Source organism: Mytilus trossulus, chromosome 9, assembly GCF_036588685.1.
Source record: "Mytilus trossulus isolate FHL-02 chromosome 9, PNRI_Mtr1.1.1.hap1, whole genome shotgun sequence".
In the NCBI taxonomy this organism is placed as follows: Eukaryota; Metazoa; Mollusca; class Bivalvia; order Mytilida; family Mytilidae; genus Mytilus; species Mytilus trossulus.
Window position 1 is genome coordinate 6917216 of NC_086381.1, and position 19596 is coordinate 6936811.

At 30.7% G+C, this 19596-nt stretch overlaps 1 protein-coding gene across 1 annotated transcript in view; it reads right to left on the bottom strand.

Annotated features, from left to right (window-relative positions):
• Nucleotides 1-19098, bottom strand: part of LOC134685044 (uncharacterized) — a 34795-nt gene extending 15697 nt beyond the window's left edge. Inside the window, exon 1 of the mRNA XM_063544412.1 lies at nt 18570-19098. Within this exon, the coding sequence (XP_063400482.1) occupies nt 18570-18618 (49 nt within the window). The 5' untranslated portion in view covers nt 18619-19098. The remainder of the gene's footprint in view (nt 1-18569) is intronic.
• Between the last annotated feature and the right edge of the window lie 498 nt (nt 19099-19596).

Consider the following 19596-nt stretch of genomic DNA (forward strand, 5'->3'; position numbering starts at 1 on the left):
AATGGCTTATTTGCGTTTAAGGTTTATGTACCCTTCTGTAGCCATTTTTGTACGAACTTTTCAAACTTCAATTGTATCAAAACTACAGATATAATAAAATAATAGAGATAGACCATTTTGCACATATTCCAAGGGGAACCTTGATGCAAATCATTATTTTTTACTATTCCATTGCATTTAATAGAAAAAGAGGACTTTGTGGCAAATAAATCAAGATTTTTATAGAAAATCCACAGCCTTTATCCTTGTACTCTCATATTTGGCAATTTGATGACTGATATATATAGGATTATTGTATGCAGTGCTAGCATTGATTTTCTTAAAATAAGTTTATAAATGTAGTTATTAGTTAAAACAAATATAAATATGGCCAAAATCAAGTACACCTTTTAGGGTGCGCTCGACTTTAGTGACTCAGCACGAGGTGTTTTGGAATTTACAGGTTGATTAGAACTTTTTGTAAAAAATAAACACTAGCACATCATAGAAAATCAAGTGAGTAATTTATGTTTCAAATTTTAAAACAAAAATCTCTATTAAAGGCTGTGGATTTTCTACAAAAATCTTGATTTATTTGCCACAAAGTCCTCTTTTTTTATCAAATGCAATGAAACAGCTTAAAATAATGATTTGCGTCAAGTTTCCCCTTGGAATATGTACTAAATGGCCTATCTCTATTATTAATTATATCTGTAGTTTTGATACAATTGAGGTTTGAAAAATTCATACAAAAATGGCTACAGAAGGGTACATAAACCTTAATAAAAGTTACCAAAATGCGTACGTTAATTCTTTCGTATATGCACATTTTTTTAGACATAAAATTTCAGTTATGTTTCGACGCCAATGCAATGAGTCTGCAATATTAGTAGAATGCTTTGGCAGGTGTATTTATTTGTTAAAAATTATTATTGGTTTTATTTCACATTATGTATTCATCTACAATGTGTAACGTTTCATACATTTCTAGTCATTAATGTAAAAATAAGTAAAATAAGATATAACGAAAAGAGGTAAATAATACAACTCTAAACTACAAGACCATACGGCGACCTTCAATTGCTAAAACTCATGTCATTTGAACTCTACTGGATAGTTATGGCGTTACACTAAATCACAAAGTTTTGTATTCACCTCAAAAAGAGAAGTTTTAATTGATTGCAGCAAATATAAGTGAACAGAACTATAGTTATTGCTCTTCAACTTTGTATTTGTTTGGCTTTATAACTATTTTGATCTGAGCGTCACTGTAGAGTCTTATGTAGATGAAACGCGCGTCTTGCGTATCAAATTATAATTCTTGTGCCTGTGATAACTATTTAATCCCTTTTGCCTCAGTATATTATTATTTGAATCTTTATCTGCAGTACTGACGAAATGCAATTGATAGTTTATTATGTTATTAGCTCTGTTACATATTAATATCACGTAATGTCAGTAAAATCATATGCACGTTCTCAATACACAAACAAATGCTAGTTATAATTTCAAATTTTCAATAAACTTAGAAATAATAAAAAAAACATTTCCAAATTCTAAAGTTTAAAACTAAAGATATAGAACGCATACTTCTAAACATTAAAAATCAATTTTATTTAAAAAAAAAAATAATATAATCCAAATATGAATAGTAATATTTAACTGTTAAAAACAAATTTATGAAGTACGAATAAATCAAAGATTTTATCCTCTAAGACTTGTTAAAACGCAGCGGTATTGTTCGTGCAATGTTGAATTCTAAAACTTAGATCATTATTAAAAATGTATTATTTCAGAAGTTATGTAAATGCATATACCGTTTGTAAATTTCACACAGAGCTGCTTTCTCAAACTTATTTATTGGTATACGCTTTATAGAACATCTTTCCCGTCGATATCATATATACTTTTATATCCGTTTGATGTCGTTTATATCCATTGATTATGCTGTAAATTTTTATAGATTTTGTTCTCTGTACAAGTTAATAGTACAATATATTGGTAATACTATATCGTCATGAAGATTTTGTTTCGTAGGTGTAACGGCTATTTAAAGGAGGAGGGTGAATGCAACAACATTTTGTAGTAATGAGGGGTTCAATAGAGATGTAAATATAAGCATTCATGTATCAACATTTAAAATGTCAAGTTCTCTTCTAAATGTGACGATAATGAAAATTGATTTAACAGTAAAATGCGATGCACTGCTGTTTCCATTGTTTAAGACATATGATTTAGAACGGACGAACCAGGTTTTGTTCTTCCTTTTTTTTTATGGCGCGGTAAATAATTATGCAAAAGAAACTTTTGTAAAAAAAAAGTAATGATTTTGTTTTAAGTCCTTAACCCTTCATTCGATACCACAATTATCCAAACATTTAAATTATTGACAGACTTACAGATACATGTATGCGTAGGTAAAATAACAAAAATACAGAACTCCGAGAAAATTAAAAACAGAAAGTCGTTCTCAAATGGTAAGATTGAGAGCTGAAACACATCAAATGAATGGATAACAGGGGCGTGTTATCTAGATTAAAATTTATTCATATTGTTTTGATATTAACTATGTTTTTATTGTTATTTGTGCTTCTATGGACGATTTGTCTTTGCAGGTATATTGGTCGTCGTCTTTATATACATGTTTCTTCGTCGTATAAACGCTCATCTTAAAATATATCGATAACATACTAGACTGAGGTTTCACGGAGAAATGGATCTACTTAACAGTGTTATATCAGCATCACTTAATGACGTAATGAATTACAAAAAAATCACAATGAGGTACATAGAACACAATTTAGGGCATAAACGTATCTATTTCCGATATACAGTCTCTGAAGAATACCAAGCCGGATGTATTGGTAATTTAATCTTAAGACAAACACATAAAGTCTCTCAGAATTTGAGTCGTAGGATGTCAATTTCGTATTGAAAGTTAAATTAACTTCCACACTTTATGTTTGTCTTTTTGAAGATACAGTCCATAATTTTCACAACACCTACGTCAATATAACATACGAAAATTGACTAAAGCCAGGTAACAAATTACAATTTCGACTTGTTGAAACCATTTAGTTTTTAATTGTCTAGATAAACATTCTCTGTAAGCCATGTTCCCGTCAATTAATAGCGCATTTATAACGTTTTTTACCAGATAAAAATTGCCAGCAACCCTTTACAATTAAAGTTCATCAAGCGTCTTCGTGATCGTCATTATCCAGGATGAACTAGAAAAACATTCTTTTCTGTTGTTAAATACTCACAATTGCATAATGACAGCAGTGCCGATTATCAATTATAAGCATTTTATTTGCCAAATAATCCTTGCAATATAGCAACCATTCGCTTAACATGGGTTGGTTGTGCAAATGCTATTAAACGTGCGAATTATTTCAATAATCGTAACTTTGTAACGGAAATGTAACCATTTGATAGTTGTCTATAATAGTTTGCCACCCTTTATAACTACTACAGTCTATAGTTGCGTTTTTAACTTTACAACAGTGGTCAGTCATCGAAGTTTTGAATAAAAGTAAATATTAAACTATTAGTTGTTTTTTATCTTTGTTGTTTGTGCTCTGCAACGCCAATTTATAGTTTCAAGTCATGGACAGGTTGTTAATTTCTTGAAGTTTTTCTCCTCCTATATAATGTAGCCTATAGTCGATACACATCTGGTTATAAAAGGATATTATGTTAAACCCACATAACATTGACCTTTTATTACTTATCAAAATGCATTCTATTAATAAACAGTTTTACTAAGTACTGGAATAAATTATGGCCTTCTTTATAAATGACGAACACGCTAGACAATAATTGAGAATCATGATACGAGGCTTAACCTTACGATGTACAATGAGGATAGAACATACAAGCATCTAAATAGAAAAAAAAAGAGAAATCCGAAACGTCAAAAAATAAAAAAATAACACGAAATACCACTCAAATGATAATGATTGGACTTAAATAAAATAATTACACACAATACTTCGAATATATTTATCAAAAACATCATTGATGTAGGACTTAAAATGTAAATGATGTTAGTTACTAAAATAAATCTAAGGACATACTTCTTATCTTAAATTATTTATATTTGTTCAGTACTTGTAAAATCACAAATAACGAAAATACAGAACACCGAGGACCATTCTAAACGGAGATTCCCTCAGCGATTAGAAACATTAAAAGACTCAACAAATCAAACTAATAGATAACAACTGTCATATTCCTGACTTAGAACATGCATTGTCGTTTGTTGAAAATGTTTTAACATGTTAAATGATATTTGTGCCTTTATTCCCTGGTCATGCTGTTTGAAGCGTCATTTCAGATTGCTGTTTCAAAATATTTAGTCAATCAGTCCCATGAAAAGTTCCAATTATAGATGGCATATTCCAAAAACATATTTAAAGTGGTGTCCATGCAACTATACTGGTATGTCATGCTGTTGTGACAATATTTGCATAAATTCCTTTATTAGTAATAATTATTATGTAGGATCGTAATTATATACATTTAGAATAGACAATTTGCGTCTATATATATATCTATTTGGCATTATTTTTTCAGCTCATCTTAAAAAATGTTTCAAACTAAAGGATGATGACCCTCGGATTATTTGAAACAATGCCTCTCCGTCTTAAACATATCGCCACTATTGCCTGCTTGGACGAGTTTGTAAAATCAGGCAACGTCGACCTTAGATAGATTTGGTTATCTTTTAGGTGTTTTTGTCATAACGCTCTTCAACTGTTTCGGTACTTATAGATTGTCGGCTTTTAAATATTTGCTTGAGTGTTCATGATGAGGGTAAATCTAGAATAGTGCTTCGACGCATAAATTATTTTACGTGTTGTTTTAATTTTTTGTCACAATCCATGGATCCAAGATATATATATATAACTATTGCTAGTTCACGTTCCTTACACCACCAGTGCAACAATCATATTTTCTTCTATTATAATTTGTGTTGTCACATGACCATTATGGTAATGAACTGTGTACATTATTCAACACAGTCGCAGGCATTGCTTGTATGAGCCAAATATCGCACAACTTTACGGTTTATTTTGCTTGTCAACTTTGCAATGATTTGGCCTTTCAATTACTTTTATCTGAACGATACATATGTGCTTGGAGTAGACGAAACGATGGTTTCGATGTACAACGTACTTAGTTAATATCCGTGATGCATTGTTCTATTTAAGATCATAATATATGCTTTTTTTCTAAACCTGTGCTTTATGAATATATATAGTCTATCACAATTATAAGACGAAAACGGACTGAAGCCATCAATGACCTACAGATAAAAGACGATTAAAAAACTGTGTTCAACAAAGCATTTTATAACATGACTAGGCAATATTTAACCTTTTAAAAAACAGTTGATAAAATCAAGTATGGTTAATCTTTTTCTGTAATTTCGTTGATGTGCAAATTAAGTCATATCAATACAGGAAAAGTGCCAAAAAAATATCAATTGTATTACAATTAACATAAGTGTTGTTCACTAATTATGTAAGGCTTGAACAATAAATCGATTCAAAATCTAACTTAATATGAATTCTAAGGTAAGATGTGGAATTATTTGAAGGCAAAAAAAAAAACGAAAAGGAAGTGGTGTAAAAATCAATTGCGTGTTTATATATGTAGTTATCAAGAGTACCAGGATTATAATTTTATACGCCAGACGCGCGTTTCGTCTACATAAGACTCATCAGTGACGCTCAGATCAAACTAGTTAAAAAGCCAAATAAATACAAAGTTGAAGAGCATTGAGGATCCAAAATTTCAAAAAGTTGTGCCAAATACGGCTAAGGTAATCTACTCCTGGGGTAAGAAAATCCTTAATTTTTTTTCGAAAAATTCAAAGTTTTGTAAACAGAAAATTTGTTAAAAGGACCATATAATTGATATTCATGTCAACACTGAAGTGCTGACTACTGGGCTGGTGATACCCTCGGGGACGAAACGTCCACCAGCAGTGGCATCGACCCAGTGGTGTTAATAGTTATCAAGAGTACCAGGATTATAATTTTATACGCCAGACGCGCGTTTCGTCTACATAAGACTCATCAGTGACGCTCAGATCAAAATAGTTAAAAAGCCAAATAAATACAAAGTTGAAGAGCATTGAGGATCCAAAATTCCAAAATGTTGTGCCAAACACGGCTAAGGTAATCTACTCCTGGGGTAAGAAAATCCTTAGTTTTTTTCCCCGAAAAATTCAAAGTTTTGTAAACAGAAAATTTGTAAAAAGGACCATATAATTGATATTCATGTCAACACCGAAGTGCTGACTACTGGGCTGGTGATACCCTCGGGGACGAAACGTCCACCAGCAGTGGCATCGACCCAGTGGTGTAAATAGTTATCAAGAGTACCAGGATTATAATTGTATACGCCAGACGCGCGTTTCGTCTACATAACATTGATTGCTCGATTATTGGAGTGTAATGTCACTTTGAGCAAAATTGGCTATATTGTGACCATCAATGTTTATTGGCCGAGAGCCGGATGCCCGGAGAGAACTACGACTTTCAGCATGATCATAGATAGTTTAGTCTAAGTATTGAAGTTGAAAAACATCTCGCATTGCAGGCTTTGCCCTCATAACTGCATTAATTGTAGCTAAGTTATACAGTAGAGGAACTACATAGAAAACTAGGTCGCCATGGCCTCCTTTTCATAAAACATCTTTATATAAAGCTTGACTTGAAATGTTTTTTTTAATCATCAGTTTCTATGCCATTAAGTTGGCATTAATTGTGACCAATTGCAATAAGGAATTGAAAGAACAAATACTCATATCCACTATTATAAGATGCTTTTAAGAACAGTTAACATTTTAGGCTTCCGTAAACTTAGCATCATAATAGATCAGGTTTATCTTGTTATATATTTTATTGTCAGGATTATAAAATTTGTTATCCATTCGTTCGGTGTATTTGAGCTTTTATTTGCAATTTGCTTTGGGACTTTTCGCTTAGAAATTTCATTGGAGTTCGGTTTTTTGTAATTTTACTTTTTGCTGATTACAATCACTTCAACTGTCCTAGTATTTTTTTTTTATTAATATATACATTAGAAATACATTTTGTCTTGAAATATTGCCCTTATAAAGCAACTTGTTTGAAGAAGTCAAACAATTCAGAATTAATAAATATAGAGTAAATAAAGACATTGTAATTCTATTGAAAGCATAATTTGTAATGAAAGTGACCATACAATTTGCGTTTGTCATCATGTTACCATTATTGCAAACTTCCTATCTATATTGTCGGCAGCCCCACACTAGCAAACTACGTTTGATTTGATTGGTAACATTTTGACATGAACAGCTCCCTTTCCGTCTTTCAGATAATCCTAATATTTAACCACAGCGGTCAATTTAAAAGTGTTCAAATATATCGCTTGCAGTAAGTTCAGATCTGTTTATTATATGTTCAAACTGTTCAATATTTATTATTTACCTGTAAACAAAACATCAGATTGAATTGTCAGAGTAGCTACTAAACTGTAATGACTTGACTGCAAGTGAATTGTCATATGCATAAATAAAAAAAGTAAAATAACATAAATAAGTGTTAGGCAAATTCCAAACGGAAGGTATGTAAACATTGATTGTTTAGACTTTCCTTGTGACATTTAGATTAAGATGACATCAACTGTTCCTTTTTTTCTCTGTATGAAGCTATAGACGGCTTGAACTTAATTGAGAACAACTGTCGGAAGTGGTTGTTTTCAATACTCTTAATAATATTCTGCATTTGAGTTTCAAGATGTTTTTAATCTAGGTCTATTACGATGTCAGTATGATGTGCTATATCATGATTTCAAATATTTGATTACGAGTATTATTATTTTACCAATGGGTCGACAACTACTACACAAGGACATTTCAACTACCATGGAAGCACCAGCCGAGGAGTTAGCACTTACTTCATGTGCTGAAACTATACCATCCTTGATGCAATCGTTTTTATTTTAAATTATCTTGACCACAAAAGGTTCAACTCATTCTTATGCTATTTGTTTCTACTCCTATGGCCTTAGCAGAGATAGTTATGTTTTTTTTTAAATAATTGGTTTCTACGCTAGCTCTTTAAAATTGGTATTGATTTGCCCTTTAGAATAGATGATCTTCTGATTAGACTTATGTAGAGAAAATTCACGACTAAATTATAATGCTGATATATTTGATGACTGTTTTAAAACAATTTGGTCGACACCTCTGGTAATCTATGTTTCGTTACCTCTGGTAATCTATATTTCGTTACGTCTGGTAATCTATGTTTCGTTACCTCTGGTAATCTATATTTCGTTACCTCTGGTTATCTATGTTTCGTTACCTCGGATTGTACAGCAAAGTACAAATTCCAGTGCAGATATGCTATTTAATTGATGTAAATGTTTTTAAGCGCGACTAATGACTCTTTTGTAAATAAAAGACGCTTGCGACGTTCAAAAACATATATTTTGAAAACTGTGGAAATTAAACATAGGAAACGCTTTTAGAAAAAAAGTACACAAAGCCAATAAGTTTTCACTAACAAAAAGGACGTCCAAGTCCAGTTTTAGATCTTTCTTTAAGCAAACGATAAAATTGTTCTGTTAAAAAAAACGAAAAATAGGATTCAAAATTTTCTGACCATATTCTGAATGTTTGCAATGACAATCAGATTTTGGGGAAGACGAATAAATAAACAGTAGACATCACAGAAAAAACACAACAAAACAATCATTTTTTTTAATTGAATGGATTTGTTATCACCACCATGTAACTAATAAAAGGTCTACCAATTGTACAATGCGTCACATGTTTCATCTTTTCTCAAATAGAAAATTCCTTTATAAGATCAGTTATTATATATATATATATATATATATGTGTATTTATAAATTATATATCACTGACGCTTAGACTAACAACGAATAATACACTCTAAACTCCATGAAATCTTTACTCCATGGTAGTAACCTGAGGATACACTCACGATAGATTTTAAGATTCGAATTAGGACGTGAGACGCGTTTTCAATGTAGAAAAAGCTCAAAGTGAGTCCGTTGTTTAAATGAAATTGTTTATGTGAATATTCTTCCCAACTTTGATGTACACTTTGTAATAAATCTTTCGTTATTCATTTGATTTACTCCTGATCACGACAAAGACAAACATTCATTTTCAAAATATCATTAGTAAAATTAACTAAAAACTTGATACGTTTCCATAGAAATAAAAACTCTCTTCCGTAAAATCCAATGTGTTTAAAATACAACACACTAAGCATGTCATTTTTGTTTATCTTGGACGATTACCTCGAACGTAACGAAAGAACGTAGACAATAAAATATCAAATGCGATCATGAAGTATACGATATACAGACATAATATTATATTTATGTTTCTCTGGATGTGGAGTTTGATATCTACTGGAGTTTTTCATGGAAATTTACAACTATTATAAAGCTGCAAACTGTATAATTATTAATTAAAAATGACATTTATACCAACATAAAATGAAATGGTCATGCTTTCTATAGGCTAACTTCGTAGCATGGAATTACATTTGATCATATTAATTGATTTGGTAATCTTCCATGTAATTTTATTGACCATTTAGCTTATCGAATTAAACCTCAAATATAATGTCTCAGTGGTTGAATAAACAATTATGTTGCGAGTTGTGGAATCATTCAAGGTTCATTGGTTTACTATTAGTCTTGATATAATCATAGCATAATATTACAAGGTATCTGCCAGCATTGTAATCAATTAATCATTTTACCTTAACATGAACAAAAAAACATCAGTGATATCAGAGAGAAAAGAGTGCCTGTGCCTGAAGCGAGAGAGAGAGAGAGAGAGAGAGAGAGAGAGAGAGAGAGAGAGAGAGAGATAGGAGAGAAATAATTTCTCAGTGTATTGATTAAATATGCCTCAATTAGTCAACATCGATCCCAGTTCTCAGATATACCATGCATTGTTTCATTGCATTTAAAGGAACATGTTGATTTGTGTATAAATCATTTAAAACCGAGATGTTTCTCATTTAATTTCGTTGTCACAAAAATAAAACTCTAAATTTACCAATTACCAAACACCAACGTTGTCCCTTCAACCATGTATGATACAAAAAAAGTTCATTTAGTTAAAACATATAACCTATTGTTGATGATTTTTTTTGCTGTTAAATTTATAAATAATATTGGTAGGATACAAGTACGATTGTTTGGGCACTAATCCAAAGGCTTGTACCACTTACATGTATATAAAAATACTAAATATGTATATTGCTTGCATGTCCCCTGTATTGAACATAACATTTTGGGTCTGTTTAATCATAACGTTTTAAGTTGTATTTAAAAAAGAAGGTAAAGTTCTTAAAGTATTTGTTTAAAGCGGACCATACATTCAGTTATTCAGAAAAATATCGTGTATGATACGCTTATTAAAGTAAAAAAATCCTTATTAAAGTTTAAGATTTTATAGTGTACAAGATGAATTGCCACTTTCTGCACTTTTCTACTTAATTGCCGTCTACATATATAAAGGGACATCGTAACGATTAAAGTAACAGGTTAAAGACAACAGACAGTTCTTACACATATGGACAAGTTTATCAGAACAAGACTTGTTATTAATTCGTGAATGATGAACTTCTAATGAAACAAGCAAGACAAACTATCTATTATCAATGTATTCTTGTCATTCATCGGCAGATCAAATGCACAGTAGACTTTGTTAGCAATCGGCAATTATGGAAATTTCAGTGGCCATTTTGTAATGTAAGATTTCACCCAAAGGAAATCTGCAAATGATTCCGTGATCAACATGAGCTTTTGTTCTTTAATGATATTATGAAAAATTTCATACAATTTACTGATGAAGCAAATAGAAAATAAATGACCTATCTTATGTGTTAAATTACCAATATGATATAGTTAATTAGCAAGGAATACAATGGTCCAAAGTTAAAATCAAGTACTTGTTAAAGATAAGCATTCTACAATTTGTAGATTTGTTTAGTTTGAATAAATCCAAATTATCAATTGATTTGTTGGACATATTAGGAAAAACTAAAAGTGTCCATTACAACATCTCACTACAATTATTATAAGCAAGACACGTTTTGTGAATTGCTGCATGCAGTCGTGACTATGGCTTCATCAAACAGAGTAAAGTATTATTCAAAAGAGTTACTCCATTCATTGAGTTCAAACAGTTAGAATATCTCAAATATAAATACCATGCATAATAAGACGTGTCATTTCTTTAAAACCTAATTTTGCATCAAAGTTTGGAATAGTGATATTTAAATCTAACATAATGATTTAAATAAACCGACTTACGAATAAACAATAATAACAACTAAACAACAGTTAGTGTTGATGTTTGACGTGAGTGCTGTATCTTTAAAGAGGTACTCAAACGTATATTTAACAACAAAAAGTACATTTATACCTACTATAAGTACTAAGAGGGGAAGGGGATTCACTCCGAGTGGTCTAAGAAGTCAAACTACTGTATCACTAGCCTGTCAATAATGGGGTTATGAGTTCAAACCTCAAACGTGACCGGTGCTGCCCTCGTCTACAATCATATTAGACTAAGATTGTCAGGTTTATTTTATCAAAGGTCGATGAATTTCTCCGGGTACAATAGTGCTAAAGTGGTGTTGAACACCCATCAATCTTCTGCTTAACTACGGCTTAGCTAAAAGCTGCCACCAAACACATTAAGTTCCTCACTTTGTAACGACCCACAACACACTAAGTTCCTCACTTTGTAACGACCCACAACACACTAAGTTCCTCACTTTGTAACGACCCACAACACAATAAGTTCCTCACTTTGTAACGACCCACAACACACTAAGTTCCTCACTTTGTAACGACCCACAACACAATATACATTGTTTTTGTATAACTAACTTCATACACATATAATAACGTTGACTATTTCTGTAAGTACATGTATCTATTAAAATCTGGTTTGTGTAGTGTTATTTTTGTCTTCTTTTTCTACTTTTTTTGTGGATTTTGTTGAACAAGCCGATTTTGACATAACAATTCTATATGTAAATTTGTCAAGTACATTTTGGGGGATTGTATATATTATTGTTAATTATCTTATTGACTTAAACAGAACAGTACTTGACGCGTGTAACAGTATCGAAAATTTTCGAAGATATGTTTTAAACAGGAAAAACACATTAGCAGTACAAATTCGAATTTGAATTGTTGAAATAACCGATTAATTTTACTCAATTGCAATGTTATTAATCAAAACAGACAGATGCTATTTCACTTTTCATTAATTTGGTTCCAAGTCTGAAGTTGAACATCCATGCAATACTTGTTAAAAGTACCTTGAGTTTGATTAACAAAACAGCGCTAAAATGTATAACGTTTTTTTTTAAATTACTTATGTCGACCCACCTTCCGGGCTTATTATTAAACTAATAGATATTTCTTTCATGCTAACATTACAAAGAACATATACACATCTGATCCTCCTAAAAACAGAATTTAATTAATTTAATTTATAATTAGCTTAGAAAGTTTTCCACAGAAAAAATATAAAGAAATGTTTTCTAAATGTCAATGAAACAGCAAAAAAAAATATGAGACAAATAGATTTTTTTTCTAAAATAGAAAATGTGAAAACAAATAAGAACTTCGAAACCATAAAAGAAATAACAAAAGATAACATTCTTTGAACCAACGGGAATTGCGTTGTTTTTTTTTGTATTTCTCATGCAATTTATATGCAAGCCATTATTAATTAAAGGTATCTGAATGTTGTTGAAAACACTCCTAACCTTGATTAATACATTTTAAAGGGATAGTTCAAATCTAAAAAGATGTCTCTATCAATTTTTCCTTGTTGATAAACTATCGCCTCCGTTTTAACTCCGACATAGACACAGCTGATGATTTCAGTTACTAACCAACAGTCATCAAACTGTAATACATGTACACTTGTCGAACAGTAGTTGCATGCAAGTATCATATCAGTTTTCTTGCACTTAACAGTCGATTCTGGAGTATCTTTCAACAGAATTGACTGAGTCAAACTCCGTAAACAATCAAAAGCAATAGACACATTATTCATCCCCAATTTTATGACACCAAACACAAGATAAAATTGAGAAAGGAAATTGGGAATGTTTCATAGCGACAACAACCCGACCACAGAGCAGACAACAGCCGACAGCCACCAGTTGGTCTTTAATGTAGCGAGACAATACATTTCAGAACACGAAACTAAAATTAAAATGCAGATATACAATGCATGATCACAAAACCTAGAGTCAATACAAAGCTTTCAAAACGAAATTTAGATTAAATGGTGGAAATCTGTAAAAAAAACATCGTGGTGAACAATTTTTTCTCAATAAAAAAGACCAATATTTATTTAGAGTTAATCTACGTTTTGTCTTGCAGATAAATTTAATTAATTGGAATAATGGATGCCCTCACATACAACACAAGATTTTCAAAAATATTGCATTTTTGCTTCGACATTGTTTTTGACAACAATTTGTAATACGTGCAACAAAAATATATACTATCTTCAACAGTAAAGGATAAATATTTAACAATGTATACTATATACAATGTAAACTAAATGTCTTTAACAACTTTTGAACTTTAGGTGTATGCTTTAGGGACAAACGTAAAATTGTATGGATCTTTTTATATGGATTAAACAAAATCTTTGATAATTAGATTCCTTTTAAAGCTATAATTTCTTTCGATTTTTGGCTCAACGAATGAAAAAAAATCAGGATAAATTATACATTAGAGGATAAAAACTGTATACAAACCATGGCTACCTGTAATGTTCTAAGATTTATCTTCATTTTTTGCACTTTGATATGTCCTGAAAATTGGATAAGCGTACATCTGACCTTATCGAGGATAACAACCTACATAACATCGAAGATCATCGAATAACAGCTGTACATGTACAACTTACAATTAATCTCAATTTAAGACAAAATTTAAAGAATACAATTATGAATAAACCAAGGAAGTATGAAAATAAGTGTTTATATTTCTACATCTATCTAGTACTTTTTTTTCTTCACTTATGATAGCTTTTTGTTTATCTTGCACGTATACACTGTTATTGCCTTTTTTTTTTGTAAACTACATATCGTCTGAATAGCGTTCTTGAACTTGGTGGTATATTCTGCTTACTTATGTTCACTATTATGAATTTTTTTTTGCAGACATTAAACTGATAAAACAGACATATGATATATAGGTCACCATATTAACACAAAACACCCAATGTTTCCAAAGATCAGCAAGCATAAACAGTTTCTGATGCATTATGTTTTAAATATAATTTTTGGCTTTAATCTAGCTCTCAGTAACTGGGAGTACTCTCAAATCGTGCTTTCGTTTTAACATAACCTGTTGTTTCAGTTTATAATGTAATTTTGCTATTTACTGTTTACTTATTTGTAAAGCTCGTCTCGCTTGTTTTTAGTTTCTTTGAAAATGCTTGTACTAGTAACAACAAAATTATTCATTTGGTAATAAATATATTTCTGTTTTCCACTGTATAGCTTACTACCGACTGTTCGAGGGCTGTATAGCCATTCGAGGTCGTTAAAAACTCCAATCATCATCATATAACTTACCACAATATTATTTTTATTTAAATGTGTACGTTATTTTGTTCGGCTGTATTTGGAACAAGGTTATGGTTGTCTTTCTGATATTGTTTTAGATCTAATCTCCTGGTTTTATTAATTTTGTAATCAAATTATTTTATAGATAAAATTTATTCGTTCAATGTATGTTCACTTGTTTTTGTTAATATATCTTTTGGTTGCGTTAAGCAATTTCAATTGATATTTTATAGTGTATCTTTCTATGTTGTGTTGTTATACTATTGTTTCAGGTTGTGTGAAGGTTTGCGCATTTCATAACGTTAAAACCCACAGCATTTGTTTGCACAAGTCCTAAGTCAGGTCCCTGATGTTCAGTGGTTGTCGCTTGTTGATGTGGCTCATCAATTGGTTGTTTTTAATAGATTAGACCGTGGGTGTTTCTGTCTGATTTGTTTTACAGTAGTCATTTTCGAAGTGAGCCAAGGCTCCGTGTTGAATGAAATACTTTGATCTATATTGGTTTACGTTTACAAAGTGTTACTTGAATGGAGATTTGATTCATTGACACTCATACCAAATGTTCTTAATATTCCTTTTTTTTGGTAAACCAAAAAGAAACCCATTTTTATGCATAACACTTAGCACCTGCGTAAATTTTATTGGAAATCAATACTTACATTAAGTTGTGTTTTAGTTTTCAGACTCAAATATTTTGGTCTCGGGAATCTTAGTCGACAATATGTGTCCAATGTACAAAAGGCGAGAAATACTGTTACTTAAACTCATTATTATGGTAGGCTGCAAGATTTAACGAAAATTACAAGTACCTTGTACTTAATTGAATGAATTTCCTCGGAGTTTGGTATTTTGGGATTTTACCTTTTAACATGTTATAGAAAATTGAAAAAAAAACAATTTACAAACAAAACAATACTGTTCGGGTTTGGCTCTTACTTCGAATACTTTCGTTTTGAGGTTTCGTTTCCCAATAACACTATATTACAAATGTGTCTATGCTTATTTGAACATTTAAACTGACTGTGAGTGTATAGAGAAACATCAGGCACACAAACAAACCGTCAGAAATGCTTGCCTCTGTATTTAAAAAAAAAAAATCAGAATCTCATAAATATTCATATGTGTATAAGCGGAGATGTTTGAACCATGATGGTGCTTTACATAGTTCCATAATAAATAACCTAAACTAAACATGGATACATTTTGAAAAACTAAGTTTTGTTTTTTACCAAATAGCTTGGTCTCTTTGGTTAATATTATTGAAATCGTTGACTGTTTAGCATATGGAGTACAAAAATGTAAAACGAAAAAAACTAAAGGTTGGTCGAAAAAGACGGCATAATAAATTGTTAAGGCTGTAAAGTTAGTCGTATACAACTATAGTTAATCGTATAAACTGTATAGTTAGTCTTTTAAACTGTATAGTTAGTCGTTTATAATAAATACAGAGGAGGATCCAGAAGTATAAAGGGGAGGGGCGGTGCCTGACCTAAGGAGGTGATCCAGTCATGCGTCATTGCTTCTTAATATACCAATGTTACAGTTAGTCGCATAAACAGTACAGTGAGTCTTATAAACTGTGTACTAAGTCGTATTTACTGTATAGTAAGTCATTTCAATTGTATATGAAGTCGTTTAAACTGTATATACACGTATAGTTAGTCATGCAGACTGTATAGTAGGTTGTTTAAAACATATACAATCGTATAAACTGTACAGTAATTCGTTTAAGCTGCACAGCAGGTCATGAACTATGTAAAGTAAGTCGTGGAAACTGTATAGTTAGTCGTTCAGACTTTTTAGTAAGTCATGCTGTCTTTATAGCAAGTCGAATAGACTGTAGAGTAAGTCATGTCTGATATGAATGTTCTCTAAAACAGTAATAATTCACCGAGGACAAACTTATCTATGTTATGTAATGCTTAATTAAAAACAAATATTATTCCTTCACATAATATATCATTTCTAAAATTACAAATGTAATACAAAATTAGAAAATAAACACATGAAAACATGCATGAATCCATAAACATATTTTGAGGAAATATCAATTTATCAAAACTAAAAGGAAAAGCTGATTTCCGATATTACCATTTTGATTACCTATTTTGCTTAAAAAGAAACAATAATGATTGAATTTTTCATACGAAATTGATGGAGAGATATACATTCCACAACTGCAACAAGTGTGTTACGATATTTTTCCACTCTCGACAGTTAAATTTTAATATTTTAAGAGCGAGGCTTTGTCGAGCTTTTAAATAGTTAAAATTTATCTGTCGAGAGTGGAGAAATATCATAATACACGAGTTATAGTGGTGGAATCTGCTTCTTTCATGATTTTTATCCTTCTTTTTCAAAGATTTTAAGAAAGTCGTGTACTTTTTATGTGACGTCATCAGGCATGGTCGCCTTTTTCATGACGTCACAATAGAAAATTCAGAAGAACAAAGAAAATTTAACGTCACAATATATTTCGACCATTCATTTGCTGAGAACAAATTTTTCACTAGAAATTAGAAATATTTTTCTCACACCGGTCAGGATTATGAAAATAGCATGAAAATTAGGGAAAGTTCAATCTAATCTTCATATTAAAAGTTATGTGATATACTTCTTTTGGGATATTTCAATGTATTTTTGCTAAAAGTATGATTCTGGAAAAATAGTACTGTTACATTTGATGAATTAACCCAGGAGAAGTAAAAGAAGTTACAAGATATAGCAATGTTGCTTTTATTGTTGCTTGCTCATCGTCCAGTATTTAATATTTCATGAATATTCAAGACGAAGAAAATATAACAAAGGACTCAATTAGAAAACTTTTTTAATGAAATGTAAACACATTCAATTATTCATTTTTTTTTTAAATTTACTTCAATAATTTTGAGAAACACGAACAAAATAATTCAACTATTGTCAATGACACCATGAAACCTAAACCTCAATTTGATGGCTTTCCAGGTCAACATTATACAATACATATTCAAAAAGAATTTTTGATAAGTGATGATTAAAACAGATTCATGAGAAATCACATCTAGTCAATCTTTCACTTATCAAATTCAAACCAAAAGACAGATGTCACAATTTCTAGAATTAAATGATTATGTAAATTAATGAGTGATACATTATTCAATAACGTTAATAACATTTAAGAACATAATTTAGTATTTCAGTGATATTGCAGAATTTTCTTCTGTTCATCTTGAATGACAAAATGTCATCGCCCATTTCCTCAGTCAAGAAGACTCCGTATCAAACATGTCTTATTTGTTAATACAATTTATTAATTCTTAAATGTGTGTGATGCAATGTTAACCACATCATAAGGGATTACTTGTTTAGGAAAAAATCAAATATGTACACTTTTTGGCAACCTATTCTTTACATCATATGAACTATTTTCCAAACGATTCAAATCAATATTGAATATTCATAACGCAAATGCCCTCTGTGAGAACTACCCTGACAAAATTGTGGTTTTCTTATATTTCTTTACATTACGTACACTTTTTAATGTTCAAATGAATTATTTGAGTGATTTAAGCAAATAGTATCTAAATATCTTCAGTGGATAGAATCATCTTTATTTTTCTGGTTTTACTTAATCACAAAGTACGATTGTCTTATACATAAATTTTGAAATGATTATTTCACGTTGAAACCTAATAAAACAAAAAGAACATTTGAAAGTATGTTGAATTTGATTAATTCTTAACACTGCAAATTTTCGAAATATCATTAAATTTGTTAGTCTATAGTGTAACAATATATCAAAAGTTAAGTTTTAAAACTTTGTTTTATTAAAAAAAAGTATAAAGCAAACATACTTTAAATAATATCAATTTCTCTTTGTTTTTCTAACAGTTGCTCTATTGAACATAATTTAAATATGAACACCCATAAAATAAGCATAAAATAACTTACCTTTAATAATTAAGGCCACTACGTGTAAAATTGCCAGGTTGATAAGCATTGCTACCCGTATCTCTTTTGTATTCTGTGTGTTAACTGGATTTCCCCTGGTTATTATATCGGTGATGTGAAGCTAGTTAAGTAAACGTGTGTAGGTCTTCGTTGCTAATGACATCATCCAATACAGGTGCCCGTTACGGGATTGGGTTGTGGATTTCACACCGGATTTCTCTCAGGTGTTTTATTCCAATGTTTGTTTCACTTTGACAAAAAAAAGTATGCACAAATTAAATTTACAGGATACTTTTCCAGGAATCGAATACTGTTATAGATCGTGAATATAATAATTCAAAAGTTTACAGTTAGGTTTTCTTTTAAACAAAGAAGATAAAAGAGTTTTAACGAAGCTTTACAAATCTTGAAATTAATGAAAGTGATCTGTAAGCAACTGTACGTTATTTATTCGTTTTGCAAAGGAAGTAATGAGAAAGATAAACGCATTGCCATTATAGGGCGTATTAAACAATTAACCAACCCCAAGTGGTTTTTTAACTAGCTTGATATTATATTTGTAACAGAACGTAATCACTTTAGTTTCATCTACCAATAGAAAACTATATACTGATCAGCTGATGAGAACAATGTGTAATCTTTTCCAGTAGTCAGATCATAGTGACATAAGAAGTTCTCTTGTCAAACTATTATTTTCTATAATAAGTCCACTGAATTTCTAGTGCTGTCAATGATAAAAATGTGATATACTCATTATGGAATATATAAGGTGAAATAGTTCTTCTTATATTAAACAAACAAAGAATAAAGGAACCGTATGTGTGTATATTACTGAAGATGTGCAGTCAAATCATTCAAACTATTTTCTGCTAACAGATACATGTGCTTATGTTAGAAATCTTCATCAATTAAAAAACACACGAAACACGATATAAGATTTCATGCAATTTAGAATTTATATGTTTGATAGAATCATAAATAAATTAATTTGCAACGAATATAATTATAGTACTTTTACATTGTATCA